The sequence below is a fragment of the Corvus cornix genome, chromosome 4A, assembly GCF_000738735.6.
Source record: "Corvus cornix cornix isolate S_Up_H32 chromosome 4A, ASM73873v5, whole genome shotgun sequence".
Lineage (NCBI taxonomy): Eukaryota > Metazoa > Chordata > Aves > Passeriformes > Corvidae > Corvus > Corvus cornix.
In genome coordinates this window covers 15,749,600-15,763,764 of record NC_047058.1, presented here as the reverse complement: position 1 = coordinate 15,763,764, position 14,165 = coordinate 15,749,600, and the positions used below count along the sequence as shown (strand labels likewise).

Sequence of the window (14,165 nt, the reverse complement as noted above, 5' to 3'; positions counted from 1 at the left end):
CCCAGAACCCATCCTAGGATTGAGGCATAGTCTAAACTCGATTTGATGTTAGAAACTCTGGGTTCAAGCAGATGGCTTCTTTGTTCCAGCCAAGGTAACTGCTCAGCAGTCAGCTGTAATTGAATAATGCCACATCATTTTAAGTTCTGAATTTTAGTTTCCTCAAATGATCTGTAGGCTTTGGCAGCTCTTTCTTGTGATAATGGATCTTTCTCAATTATATCAAAACTGGGGGAAAACCACCTGTTACGAACACGTTTGTGCACTTCGCTAGGAGACAGACTTTTTGAAAATATTTATATTCTTATGTTTAGAAGGTATTCCTGTGAGATCTGTGTTCACTTGTGGGCTTACTTTCCAGTGTGGTGTGCATTCAACTGTTGCTTTATTAGTTGTTCAAATAACAGGTGAAGGCTGATCTATGACCTGCATGATGGAAATTGAAGGAGAGGACGCTGTCCTGATGGTGTGCTGACATACAGAACATCAGTAAATAGAAAATGTTTACTGCAATGAATATTTTATGAGACAGTGGTTCCATTTAGATAAATTATTATGAAGGACATGTAGCTCAGAAGTGTGTGAAGAGATCATAGCTCTCGTGGAGTTAAAATGCTGGAAGGAACCGTTTATATGAAAACTTGCTGAAACAATTCAATTAATTGTACCATTGCTCCGTTAACTGTCCATATCACTCAATGCAAAAATTCCAGATGCAACTACAGATGCTTAAACTGCGAGCAGAGAACATTATTGAGCCTGGAAATTTTTCCTCTGGCTTCAAACTTAATTTTAGTCTCTGCCAATAAATGAAAATATCAATCTAACACATGGATTTTTGGAATGACAAATCGCACCAGAATAATTTTATATTTCCGTAAGAGAAGAGATGCTGACATTGGGATGAAAACAACATTCCCTAGGTTTGCTTCTTAGCAAACATCCCATTTTATTATCAGGGTTGTTTTAAGCATAGTATTTGGAAAGCTGGCTCCTTGCATTTAAAATATTACTTAAATGGTATTCAAGCAGCCTTTCCCTAGCTCAGATAATTATATCTGTTCTAGCTTTAATTTTCCTTCTTTTTTACACATCCTGTCAAGACTGCAAGTCATTGCAATACTGGATAGAAAGGAAAATCTAGCAGTTATTTAAAATTCTTATAACAGCATAGTGAGTGCAATTGTTTAATTTGCAATAAAATACAGTCACATCAATTAATCACTGTAACTTGTGAGATGAGAACCAAAATATCTTTGGAGGCACATTCAGCTCCTCTGGAGTTTCCCTCAGTGAGGGGGGGTTTCCAAAGGAGACCACACCGCTCCGTGCCCATTTCCTGCTGCTCCCTGCCTGAGGGCCACTTGTGCTACATTGACAGCTCCAAGAGTTGAAAAACAAATAGCTCAGAGGAAAACTGAAGCTCAGGAATGGTGTCACAGCCCAGTTGGATGTGATCAGTGGCACAGATCCAAATAAATCCTTTGTGTGGTGTTGCACTATGGCAGAGCAGCATCTTCCACTCGCAGATGTTCTGGTCGAGTGTAGGATGCCAGCCGTGATCTCTCCAACGCTGTGCCTGGACAGAGGGTCACCTCCTTTTCTTACTTGGTGGTCTCCTCCATTCTCTTGGCCATCACATCACCTGAGAGCCCATCCTCTGCTCAGCACCTGCTGGGACACTCAAGCATTTTTGAACTTGCAGCACTGACGAACACAGTCCTCCTCCTAAAAGCCACCATCATTCTTTGTGTGTAACTATGTCCCTGTGCTTGGCTGGGCTAGAACATGTGCTGCTTAAGGGATCCAGATAGCCTTAGGACAGCCTTTTCTTCCTCTAGAAAAATGCAAACTAGAAACTTAAAGGTAAGCTTAATTTCTCATGTAACTTGGTGCCCAGGAGTTCAATATATTGGAAAAACATTAAATTCCACTCCATTGATGATAAAATGAAAAGGATTGGCAGTGCTGCCCTTGAGACCGGTTTTATTTAGCCAGGGGTCTTGGCTGTGTATGCCTGAGCCCCTCTGTGGATGTGCTGGTAAACACTGATGACTGTGGGGAGTCAAGCAAGACGTTCTGTACTTCTTGGGCACGATGGAGATTTTCAGCACCCTTGGGTGTGTGGCTCTCTGAGTGATAGAGGTGCCTCTGAGTCATTTGTCTATGTAAATCTGAGGAAAACAAACTAGCAGAAAAGAGATAACATAGCTTTACACTTCCTGATGTGGTATTTCAGACTAAGAAACGCTTTACTTCCTAGGTAAGAGAGAGAGAGAGAGAGAGAGAAAAGAATCATTTAAATTCTTTCATTCCCTTGGGAATAGTGCAATGCAGTAATGTTAAAACTGTATGTAATTGCTTTCTATTTTTGTAAAGCCTGTGGCAGCTATGAAACTTTAAAGTGAACACTGGAAAGTCTGGTTCATACAAAATTCTTCAGTTTTCAATGGTGCAGCGGGGGTAAAAAGCAGTGGGAAAGAGTAGGCTTTATTCTGCAAATCACAACAGTGGGTTTCCTTGGAATGTATGAAGGAGTCTTCAAAAGCTGCAAAACCTATCAGAAAGTGACAGGTCTGGGGTGTTTTCTGGGTTGCTGTTTGCGTTGGCTGCTGCTGCTGCTCTCAGTTCCAGCAAGGAAACCCAAGCGAGCGCTGTCATTGCACAGGGCACTCAGCTCAGTTTGGAATTCTCCGGGAATCATCTGAACCATTTCCTGATGCCTTTGTGACTGACTTTTCCAAGAGTCAGAGCACGACACAGAACAGTGGGTCAGTGTATGGCCTGCAACAGATCTGTGGCAGCTGCAGGATGATCCAAAAGGTGCTTCAAGCACGCGTGGTGTTGCCATTTTAACTGCTGGGAAATTGTGCTTTGTACTGGGATTTATTCAAACCCCTATGTTTTTTCATTCAATTCATTAAAGTAGTTAGAAGTGAATTGTAAAAACAGTAAATATCAGAAGCCTAAAATGAGAAATATTACATGTATTTTAGTTTCTAGCCAAGCCAATGAACAACGTTAAAAGGGGCTTTTGAACACATAAGCATCTTTAGTACTTATTCTGCACCTGTTAGCTCTGTTTCTTTTATATAAATAATATATATAGTGTGCATATATGTATATGTATGTTAAATGTCATAATGAGGCAAAATATACCCTTTTTCTTCCTGTGTCACTTTGAAGGATGGTTTTTATCCTTCTATCCATCCCAACAGATACTGGCTAAACACAACAAATGTGTTCTGAAACCTTTTCCAAATTCCTGTTCATGGTTGGAAAAGAAATGATTGATGCAGATTGTTGTGAGTTTTTTCATGGAAAAACTCTTGAAGATACTGAGATGAATTTTACATAATTCTTCATTTTATTGTGGTGTAAGCAGGTACTTTGTTGCTGTTATTCCAGATTTTTCCTAGGTGTTACACCACATTTTCCCAGGAGATCTCCTGGAGCAGATTGCATTCTAGAAGTACTGAATATGTACAAGTAACAGCCAGTTTAAATTTTTTTTTTCAGTACAGCCATTCTCCTACAATCTGGAGTAATTCTGTTTTACCATTTGACATATTTAATTTTATTTCCATTTGCTGTGTTTTGGATTATTCAGTCACCTCCTGCTATCCAGCTGGTAATTCTGACTCTCATGCACTGAACAGTACAATGCCCCTAACAGTGCTAAGAAACACTTTTTATCCATATGCATAAAACCTCTGACAAAGGTGACTCAGTTTCATAGCTGTCATCTTTCTTGATGGAAAACACAAGAAATGTAAGGAACTCTTATCTGACAGCAAATTAACTACACACAGAGATGGTCTGTCGCTTTGCCAAAATGCTTTTGAGTTTCTTTATTTTTCTGCCAACGGTTTTTGCTCATCTCAGCTGTTCAGGGACACAGAGCAACTGTGGTTTGCTTTTTCACCCCAGAGAAGGAGATGAAATCCCACCTGGGGATCATGACCCCTGGTTAAATATGAGTGTTTGTCCCATGTGTCCTCTGAGGAACCACATCAACCACAGATTCCATGAGATGCTATTCAGCACTGGAGGCTGAAGCAATATTCTGGAGAAGTTTCCTTCCTGGGTTTTTTACACAATAGTTTTATTCTGACCAGAGCCAGAAGCTAACACTGATCTCAAAGTAATATCACTGCAATAGTCTTCTATACTCTTTTCTCTGTGAATTTGGCCATTGTAAACATCTACCACCCACAAAATATCTGGAGGCACAAAAATCTGTGGTTTGATTACATGCTGGGTAAAGAAATACCAACTTTTGTTCTGATCTGCTGCATTCATCTAATTCCCTTCAGCACTCTCCTATCTGGTCTACCAGCCAATGCATTAAATATATGATTTTAAGGGCTCAGATTAATTCAAGGTACAAAAATCAGAGTTTCTTACAAAGAATTTGGTTTTTTGCTTCCGCAGGTGTTTAGCACTGTTTCATTCTTGAAGCCAGATTTGGACTGAGATGAATGTTTTCCACTGGAAATGCAATTACTACATCTTAGAGGTGCTGGGGTCCAAGAATTCATTTCACTCAGTCATCTGCTCTTCTAAATATAGGGTAATTGCTATTCTTTGTAAATGAAATAAGAGAAAAAAGAACAAATTAGAGAAATGTTATCCTCTGTAATTAGAGTGTTTCTGAGGATAAAATTGTTTTAAAGGTATAACATCGTTAACAGATTTTTTTTTAAATCCTTGATTGCATCTTGGCACAGTCACAGGGCACATTTCCTATGTTTCTATACATTTATTCAAAACAGAATTAGAATAAAGCTGTTTTTCTTTTTTTACAAATTACTGGCTTTGTAGGCTGTGTAGGTGTTTTTCAAAGGCACGCACCATGCTTACTTAAAAATAATTACATTTTGAGATAGAATATATATTATGCCCTTCCTATCGAGCTACAGTGATGTGTTACAAGCTGCCACTCTACAGATTTCCAGGGTGACATTTTGTTATTGCAGATCATTTTAGGAAACTTCCTGAGAAAGTAAAATATCTACTCGTACAACTGGCTGTTCAGCTAGAAGTGTAGTGGAGTGCCCTGGGACAGTAAAGACTAACAGGATTTGGCTTTAGGAGAACTCTCATCTCACCTTTATCTTCAAAAACATCCTGGAGGTTGCCTGGGCAGTAGTTCTGAGCAGCATGGCTTGGATCTGTTGGTGTCTGTGGCTCCTGCAGGGCCAGGGTTGACAGCAGGTGATGTCTCCTCTCCTCACACCGCTTTTGCTGCTGATAGCTTTTTGGTTGCGAAGCTGTGCTAGTTCACATCAATAGCAGAAGTTGTTCCAGGGGGGAATCAGTCACTGGAAGTGTTTGGATAGCTTGAAGGAAGAAGTAAGAGAGGCTATTCTTCATTCAATAATGCTGAAAAGGTGGTTGCTGTAGAAACCTCTTCCAGGTCTAGCAAATGTCAGGCATCAGACTGTACCCACTGCAGCACCGTGGATCAGACTGGAGTCGCTCCCACGCACAGGAAGCCTGGAGGCCGAGTGTCTTTTTCTGGAGACACTGGAGGTTTCCTGGCCATCTGCCTGATGTGGGGAGTAGCCATCAATGTCACTGTTCCCCTCTGCAGAGGCTGTCTGCAGAGTCATGATCACGCTGCACAAGCTCCCAGGGACTGCTTGCTCCATCAGGGCACACTCAGGGCCTTTGTGCTCATGGTTCATCTCAGCCTGCAGCACAAAGCTGGCTCTGGCAACTCAGAGGAGAAGTAGGGAGGGATAAAGTGTGCTGAATGTGTTTTAGTGTGGGTTGGCAGAGAAAGCCTGGGGCTGTACAGGAAGCACGGCAACCACTTGTAGGATTTCTGACTTGTTCTTCCCCAGAGCATTCACTGAGGCATCATTAAACACCTGGCAAATCCAAGGTGTGCTTAGCTGCAGCTCTGAGCTCAATTGCAGATTGATGCCAATGATGTCCTCAGCTATTGCAAAGTGTGAAGGTGAGCAGGAGGCAGAGAATTTGATTGTAGCGTTATAAAGGGGCTGAGTCATACTTAATCAAGCTCTATTCATTTGTACAACAGAGGTGCCTTTTAAAGATGCACCAGCCACAAAGTGCTTTACTTAGTTCCCTTTGACAGGGACCTCTTAAATGCTTGCTGCTGTGGATTTCAGTCCACTTACAGTCCATTTAATAGACGTGGTGCAAACTCACTGAAATGAGTGGCTTATCTCCCCAGAGCTGAGGTCTGGCTGTGTGGGTTTGGTGAGTACTTAGCGCTTCATCTGCGTGTTTCCCACTGGTAAAATGAACTAATGTGTCCATCTTGTTCTGCTGTGCTCGTTGTGAAAGGTTCCTGGGCTTCTCTGGGACATTTCATAATAATTTACTCTGGTTCAGTTAATCTCAGGTTTCTGCATGAAGGTATCCTGGGTCTCTCTTGGCTGGGTAATTTGTTTCAAACTATGATTTCTGAGACTAATGTTTCATCCTTTCCATTTGAGATCAGTAGGATGGAGCTGCACTATTCTTAATATAACATTGATTCTGCAGAGTGGTGATTCTGATCCTTGGGTTAAACGTCAAGATTGCTTTAGATATCCACGTTCTGAATGAAGACACAAGAATATCTCATTATTCAACTATTATGAAGTCTCTCATGTTTTCAGCTGCTATAGATACTCTTGATTTGTTTCAATAAGAAGCCCAGAGCTTGACAGGATGTGTTATTGATCACGCACAATCCATGCTGGACACTGACATGGGGGTGTCATTCACAGATCAATTTTCTCTGAGCTTTGATTTAAATATCAGTGGCACTTGAGGATCTTTCTGGGTCACTTTTATTCTCAAGCTGTACTTCAGCACTGAGTAAACAGTTTAATAAGTGCAGGCACCCAAATGAGCTGCGTGCCAGCTGCTGTCAGATGTGGCTATCGAGTCTGTTCTGTTTGCTAACATAGATTCTGTAAAGAATAACACTACTCTGTCTACCTTCAAAACAGTTTTTGAATTTCAGCCACTCAATCCCAGCTTCTCTGTAAGGAGGAAAGTATCCCTTTGATATCACACACACTGCCTGGGGAGAAAAGGTGAAGTAGTGCCATTTAGCTATGTGTTAGACTGTGCAGAAAAACTGTCTGCTACCTTTCTCCTCAGCAGACAGACATATCAAGGGGGTTTTAGAAAGGATCTGACTGAAGTTAATGCCACAAAGTGCTTTGCAATCTGTGAAAACAATGTGATGAGCAAGTTATAAAGGAATGTAATATTTGATTTTGTAAAGATATGGAAGAAAGGTTAAGAGTGGGGAACAGAGCTGAAGTGGTCACTGCCCTTTAGCCACTGGTCACAGAAACCAGATGTGTGGGAACTGGCTATGGGTTTACAGAGTGTCCAGAGCCAGGAACTGCCTGCAGAGAAGTCCCATGAGAGGTTTCTTGTCCACTCCTCACGCACATGCCCCTTACTGGTGTCACAGAGCTAAAATATCCCAATGGTTTCTCAGAAATGATGGCCTAGCTTCCCAAATTATTTCCTTTCCTTTTTTTCCTTTCATTTCTTTTCTCTCTATGTTTCAGATTATGCTTGGCCTTTGCCTAAACAGTTGTGCCCTATATGGATTTCCCTAGATGTGCTCTTTTCAACTGCATCTATTATGCACCTCTGTGCCATCTCTCTTGATCGGTACGTAGCAATTCGCAATCCCATTGAGCACAGCCGCTTCAATTCCCGCACCAAGGCCATTATGAAAATTGCTGCAGTTTGGACCATATCCATAGGTAAGCAACGTGGCTCACGCTCTTGACTGTGTCTGAATGAATAATAGTGTTACTCCAATTTTCATGTAGGGTTTTTTTTTCTTTTTTAAGAGGATACTCAAATTAATTTAGCTGGCCTGCATGTCGGAATGGAATAACTGATTACTGGGAAATGGAAGCCTTTCCTTGCAGCTGGTCGGAGACCAGAGTGAGCAGTCATTTTTCAGAGCATCACCACTCTCCACGCTGAAGCACTGCTGCTGTGTCCGTATCAATAAGCCAATAACAACAGTAACACAGACAAATAGTGCCCTAAAACTGCTGTGTAAACAAAGCAGGAAACAGCATTAGCAAAGGCTCAGGCAGGAGAACCCGGCCAGCACAAAGCACACGGCTGCACTGCGGTGGCTGCAGTTAAACCCTCTCAAGTCCTGCTAATGGTTTAAGTGGACCAGCACAGAGTTGAAGACAGGCTATAAGTGAGGTATTTACTGCTCCTGCACAGGCTTTATGGCCTGCACTGCTCTCTGCCACAGCTGGATTGCTGCTAGTACTGAGCTAGCAAGTTTAGGAGCGTTAGTGAACGAGGAGAAGGCATAACAGAAGACACGTCTGTATTGCTTTGATAAAACACAATAAATAAAGCAGCAGTAAAATAAGGAAGAAAGCACAAAATGATAGCAAGATGACTCTGTAATACTGAGAATTATGTGAAGAAAAACAGGTTTTTTTCTGGAATTCTTTCAATGTGCTTTAGAAAAGAGACATTCGAGGCAAGGGCAGAATCGTATGACCACTTCCATCTGCTGTATTGCCTTTCATGCTTGATTAAAATGCAGTCTTACAGAGACTTAACATTTAATTTCTATTTTATAAAGCAGTTTTGCTTTCAGTGATGTACTGCAAGGAAAAGCATTTTCCAGGTATGTGAATTTCGCCTGAGTTTTTGCCTGCTTTAGAAGTGGAATATGATTCTGGATGTCTGGGTGCTACAGGGACTGATTTTGAAGAAGTTTGCCTTGGAAAAAGGCTATGAAAAAAATTAGGGGAACTATACCTTCTTTCCTCACAAATATAACAAAAATATCTACTAGAAACATTTTTTTTTCATGTGTCACAGGCCTGCTACATTTCCCCCAGGTAATACAATCCACAATGAAATTGTGTTGGGTTTAATCAATTCATTTAAGATTTTAAAAAATTATTATTATTATTTTAAATTCTCTGTGCTCTCTATTTGGCACGGGAAAGAAAGCTGCTGAATTCAGAATGTAAGCAGTCACATGAGAACAAGTCCACGTGGGCTCCATTTGCACAGGCACCTCAGAATCAGCACAGAATTTGTGCTCCACGTTGCACTGTAAAGCAGAGGGAGAAACTGATAGACACCTCCCCAGCAGAGATGTAAAAATCACATTTCAAAACTTGGGCAATAAGACTGTTCTGCTTCCATTTTTGGAGGTAACTTGCAGATTTCTGCCTGTGCTGCCTTAGATATTGCAGACATATCCTTAGAAATTTTGGCTAGTGCTGAAGGTGGCTGCCTGCACTAGTGCCTTGAGGATCAAGCTGTGGTTTGGACTCTGGGTCCAAGGGATAAAGTAAGTACTTCATGCACGGTTCACTGATTCAGCAGACTGGGGAGAAAATCTGGTGCCTGACCAAACAGATGTTAGGACACAGGCCTGTCTCTTCGTGGAGCTACTTGGTGGGGATTGGGCTCATGACAATGGAAAATAGGCACATTGTGACCTCTGCTGTGCCCCAAGGACAAAGGTACCTGAACCAGAACAGTTGAGGTGACTTTGTGCTGCTGGACAGTGCAAACCAACACCTCACCCCTACCCAGCTTTCTCAGGAGATGTTTGACCACTCTGTGTTTATGATAGGATATGAAACAGGTGAAATAATGAAGCTTAAAAGACATAGCTTGGAAAGGAGATGGAAAGGCACTTTTATTTTGCACAAGGCAATGGTTTGTCAGCCCTCCATAAGGCAATGGATGTTGCAGCTGTTCCCCAGCATCCTAAAGTCTTTAGGAAGGAGCTGTGAGCAGTTGCTCTGTGGAATGTCTGCAGTGCACCCAGCTTTGGGGGACTGTTCTGGGCAGCATTTCCCCTCCCAGGCTGGAAGGGACACGAGGTGCAGCTGTACCTGTGTGCCCTCCTGTGTCAGGATCATAGCTGGGAGGGTGTACAGCACAGCTGGGCTTTGTTTGTGTTCTGTTCATTCCCTCTGATGCTGATACAGCTGGCCCAGGAGAGTCTTTACTTGCATCCCTTTTTTTTGAAGATACAGGCAGAATCAGTTCTCCCCATAGAGCTTTTTCAGGGCACTGAAATGCTGTTGGATTTCCACGCTCCCCAGTGCATATAATAGGGTGTACCCATTTGCTCAGGCTTTCTCCAGAAGGTTGCACTAAATGGAGAAAGAAAAGCGCTCTTGGTATGTATCTAGCTTATTTTAGCACAATTATTGGTAGTTCATAAATGAATTTAGAAGTGTGGCAGACACGGGAATAAACTGAGCATGGAATGAAAGAGAACTCACTCAAAGTGTATTGTTGCTGTTTTCTGGCCCTTAACTACCTGTCACTTGGAAAGGCCTGGTGAAATCCTGTGCTAATTTCAAGAGGATGAAATAGGTTAAGTGAATCCATCCTCACTTCGGTGTTCAGTATCATGAAGGAGTTTGTGCATTTCTGTTTGTGATTAGGTATCAAATTCAAAGCAGCACTTAAGTGCAGGCTGGTCAGTTTGCACTTCCTAAGTCCTGCTTCAGATGAAGAGACTTTTAAATGCATTCCATGCAAAGAATCCTGAGTTCAGTTTCTGAATCAGAGTTCAAAATAAGAAGTAAAAAGCATGTAATTTATCTTAATTCAGTGGCTTTTGCATACAATTTTTTTCTGAAAGCTTAATGCCGACAGCAAAATATAAAAGAGGTTCTTTGCTCATTGAGCTACAAATTTGTCAAGTTGCACAAGCCTAAACATATGACTAGGTTTTAAAGTAGGAGAGCATAACAGAGTCCTCCTGTCTCTTGACAATTTCATTTTGAGTGGATCTTTTCCAAAGTCTTCGTTGTTCCAGGTTAAAGTACATTACAGCCACTTGTCCTGTGCTTTAGCAAACGTAACTTGAGCAAGAATTTTGTCTTCAGTTAGAGAAGAAGTGGCTGCTGTCAAGGGCTGGGCTTGTAAAAATGAGTTTTGTACTAGATAGAACTGTGCTGAAGCTGGAAATAGAAATGCAGGCAACAGAAATATCCTCAGAATTGAAAATGAAAATCAAATTTAGGTGTGAGCCTGCTGGCAGAATCTTGGTATTGTTTCAAGATTTCAGATTTCGTGTAGTATCGAAGTTTTCACAACCAACATGTGGACTTGACCATCTCAGCAGACTCCCTCTATCCTGCTCTGAGGAAGGTGGCCTTGGGCCACTCTGGCAACAAGTGGAGGTCTCCATGCAGTGCTCAGCAGCAGTGATGAGGAACCAGTCAAACCCTGGGTGCCCACTTTGTCATACAGGAGAAAGGGTAATATTAAAATAAACAAAGTATCCCTTTGAAAATCTGAATGAAAGCACTTCATTGATGTGGAAGTACACACACATCGCTTCTGATATGAAAATAGCTGAAAGGTTTTAATTCTGAAGTTCCTTGTGACACAAATATGTGCCTGGAAGGGCTTTTCCTCTGCTTCCCAGAATGTTCAAGGTTTGGTCATTTGCTATAGAGTGCTGAAATTACACATGCTACCAATTTTCCAGCTCACAGTTTTACATCCTCAGAAGCAGTGTAAATTCAATTTAGTTCGTAAGTGACTGAGATAAGGCCATCCTTTAAATTTTGCTGTGTGTCAGTGCCATAGGCAGATTCCACAAATTGTGTGTGTGTGTTTGAAAACATTTTCATTCTTTCTCTGACTCACTAATGGTATTATGATTTTGATTTCAGGTACGTACCTGAGGTTCGTGTATACGATAAACCATTCAGGTTTGAAAATGAAATTTAAATCCCCATTTAACTTTCATAGTACTTCATTGTTTTACTGAGGAGATCTATTCATAGAAGTATGAAAGAGTATGAAAGGTATAAATGTGTGCTTCAAGGATCAGTAAACACTCATCTCAGATTAACTGAATTTACATCTAACAGCTTTTTGTTTCTGCCCTGAGTATTTGTCTCTCAAAGGGGCTGAGCAGCCTCATGCTTGCAAGCTGTTCTAATGATGTCCTTCAAGAGCCTCCAGGTACCATCTAAGCCTTCCCCTCTCCCACTGGAGATAATCCTCAGTCTGAGGAATGTGCCTGGAGTGGCACCACTGATATAAAAGGAATTGTGGTCTCCTAGGGCAGGGGGATATGCTGAGGGCAGGTTGGGCATGGAGACAAAGGAGGCCTAGAATAGCTCTCACAGCCTCCCTCAGGTCACAGTTTCAGAGCACATTTAGGGTTCTGGTTTGCATTTCTGCCCATCAGTGTGTCTATGGGATCAGGGACTTCCTCAGCAAGGCATTTCCATGACTCATGTGCTGGTGGGATGTGTTTGCTCCTTGCACCCTTAGCTCTGTGCTGGGCTGTAGTTGCTCCTGAGAGATCATGCTTTGGGATAAGATCAAAACCCCAGGAATTTCTTTGCATGCTTCAGGTTAGCACATAAGCCTTTGGACATATTTCATGGAAAAAAAGGGCAAAAACACTGCTAATGAAGAAGACAGCACGTGCAAGGTCAAAATGTGCTGCTGGGATTTTTCTCAAACCTTTCCCACCAAGCAGGCTGGCTCTGTGGCTCATCATTGGAGATGAAGAAGTAGTACTAAGACAACTGTTACTGGTGAAGCAAAGGTTAGACAGGCACCCTCCTGTCCTGGAAAAATATACAGATTCCTGACTATGAGCACTGCTTTGGTAGAAGGACAGTAACAACATATATTGCTGAGAAAAATGTTTGCATACCAGTAAAGCCTAAGGGAACTCAATATCTCTCCAGATTTGGGAGAAAATTGTATGAATGTATTTTAAACACTATTTTGCCTTTTTATATTTGACACTGAATGTCTGACAGTGTATATTTGACTAAAATTCTCCTCTTGTGAGCATGGGGGTCATACTTGACTGGCCTGTAGGTAGAGGTGCTGTGGTGGTGGTCCTGATAACTTTTGCCTCACCAGAATGCAGAGGTGGCATTAGCATTGCAAGCTGGGCTGAGTTGGCATTAACTTTGCTCTGGTGGAGCAGTAGAGCTGGCTTCTGCTCATAAAACTTTCTCAGACCTGCCTTCTGCTCATGGATAAGACAGAAACACTTGCTTTATGACCTACAGCAAAACGCTAAGGTGTCATCTGCCTGTTTCCCACTTGTTTGAGCCATTTACAAAGTTATTTTGTCTAAAGACATTTTTATTGTTTGTACCATGATTCCCAAGAGTGTCATTGATCTCCCTAGCGCAGTAGCAAGAATTATCAAGGTGAGGAAGACCATATTAACTGATAACAAGCTGAATTCGTAGCAAGGAAACTACCTTGGGATTTCAGGTGATTTCAGGGTGCTTGGATTGGTTGGATGTTTTCCTTAGATGTCAGTGAAAGGTTTTGCCTGGGACAGCAGCAGATGGTGACAGTCTGTGAAGAATTTTGCACAGAAATAGCCTGACCATCACATCAGATCTGTTCCCACAAGCAAGGGAGGTGCTGATATCTTGTGTCTGAGGTTCTGCTGCTGAGCATCAGTCCAACCATCACTGTTTGATTGCTTGGGGAAGCCCAGCCCTGGTAGCAGCAGCTGTGTGAGCAGGAGCCCCATCACCCTCCTTCAAATGCACACCAAAAGAAGTAATTTAGCAAAATAGAAAGGCAGGTGGGAAAATAATTTATTTCTTCTGCCTTATACTGTTGTTTGGTGGTTTTCCATCTGGGCTCAGGTTTCTCAGTGTTCTCCCAAGGTTTGAGTAAAGGTCAGCAGCTCATTCAGGCAGTCAGTAATGACTTTCATCTGTTTGCAGTTGTGCTTGTTGTGGGCAGGGAGACCCTTCAAAGTTCATCCCCCTTTTAGCTTCACCTTTAAACCAATACAAGGCTGGCACAGTTATTTTATTGGAATGGTTAGATAAAACTAGACCTAATCCAGCCCTGAAGGGGCATTATTACAATATCAGTACAGGAAAGGCACTGCAGGTAGTCTGCTGAAATATGGGGACAATATGGAATTTTAGTGATTTTGAACACTTCAGAAGCCAACATTCTCCAATTTTCCTCTGAAGAGCTTTGGTTTCTGAACCCAGTGCCTTTTCTTGCACACTGCAAATCAGGGGGCTGCTGGCTGTTGGGGTTTGCTTCTTGCTGTCTGAGTTAGAGAAATGTGCAGGCACTTTGTGAGACATTTCAGTTAAGAAACCAAACAGACCTGTTTTAGTTTAAATGTGAGGTTTATTTTTGCT

General features: G+C 41.9%; 1 protein-coding gene across 5 annotated transcripts in view; it reads left to right on the top strand.

Moving 5' to 3' along the window:
* HTR2C (5-hydroxytryptamine receptor 2C) overlaps window positions 1–14,165 on the top strand; it is a 263,993-nt gene that overhangs the window by 244,109 nt on the left and 5,719 nt on the right. For 4 of the 5 annotated variants that reach the window (XM_019288120.3, XM_010403264.4, XM_010403265.4 and 1 more), the window contains one exon: window positions 7,548–7,748. The exons of the other annotated variant lie outside the window; for it this stretch is intronic. In XM_019288120.3, the coding sequence (XP_019143665.2) occupies window positions 7,548–7,748 (201 nt within the window). The remainder of the gene's footprint in view (window positions 1–7,547; window positions 7,749–14,165) is intronic. 5 annotated transcript variants of the gene reach the window in all.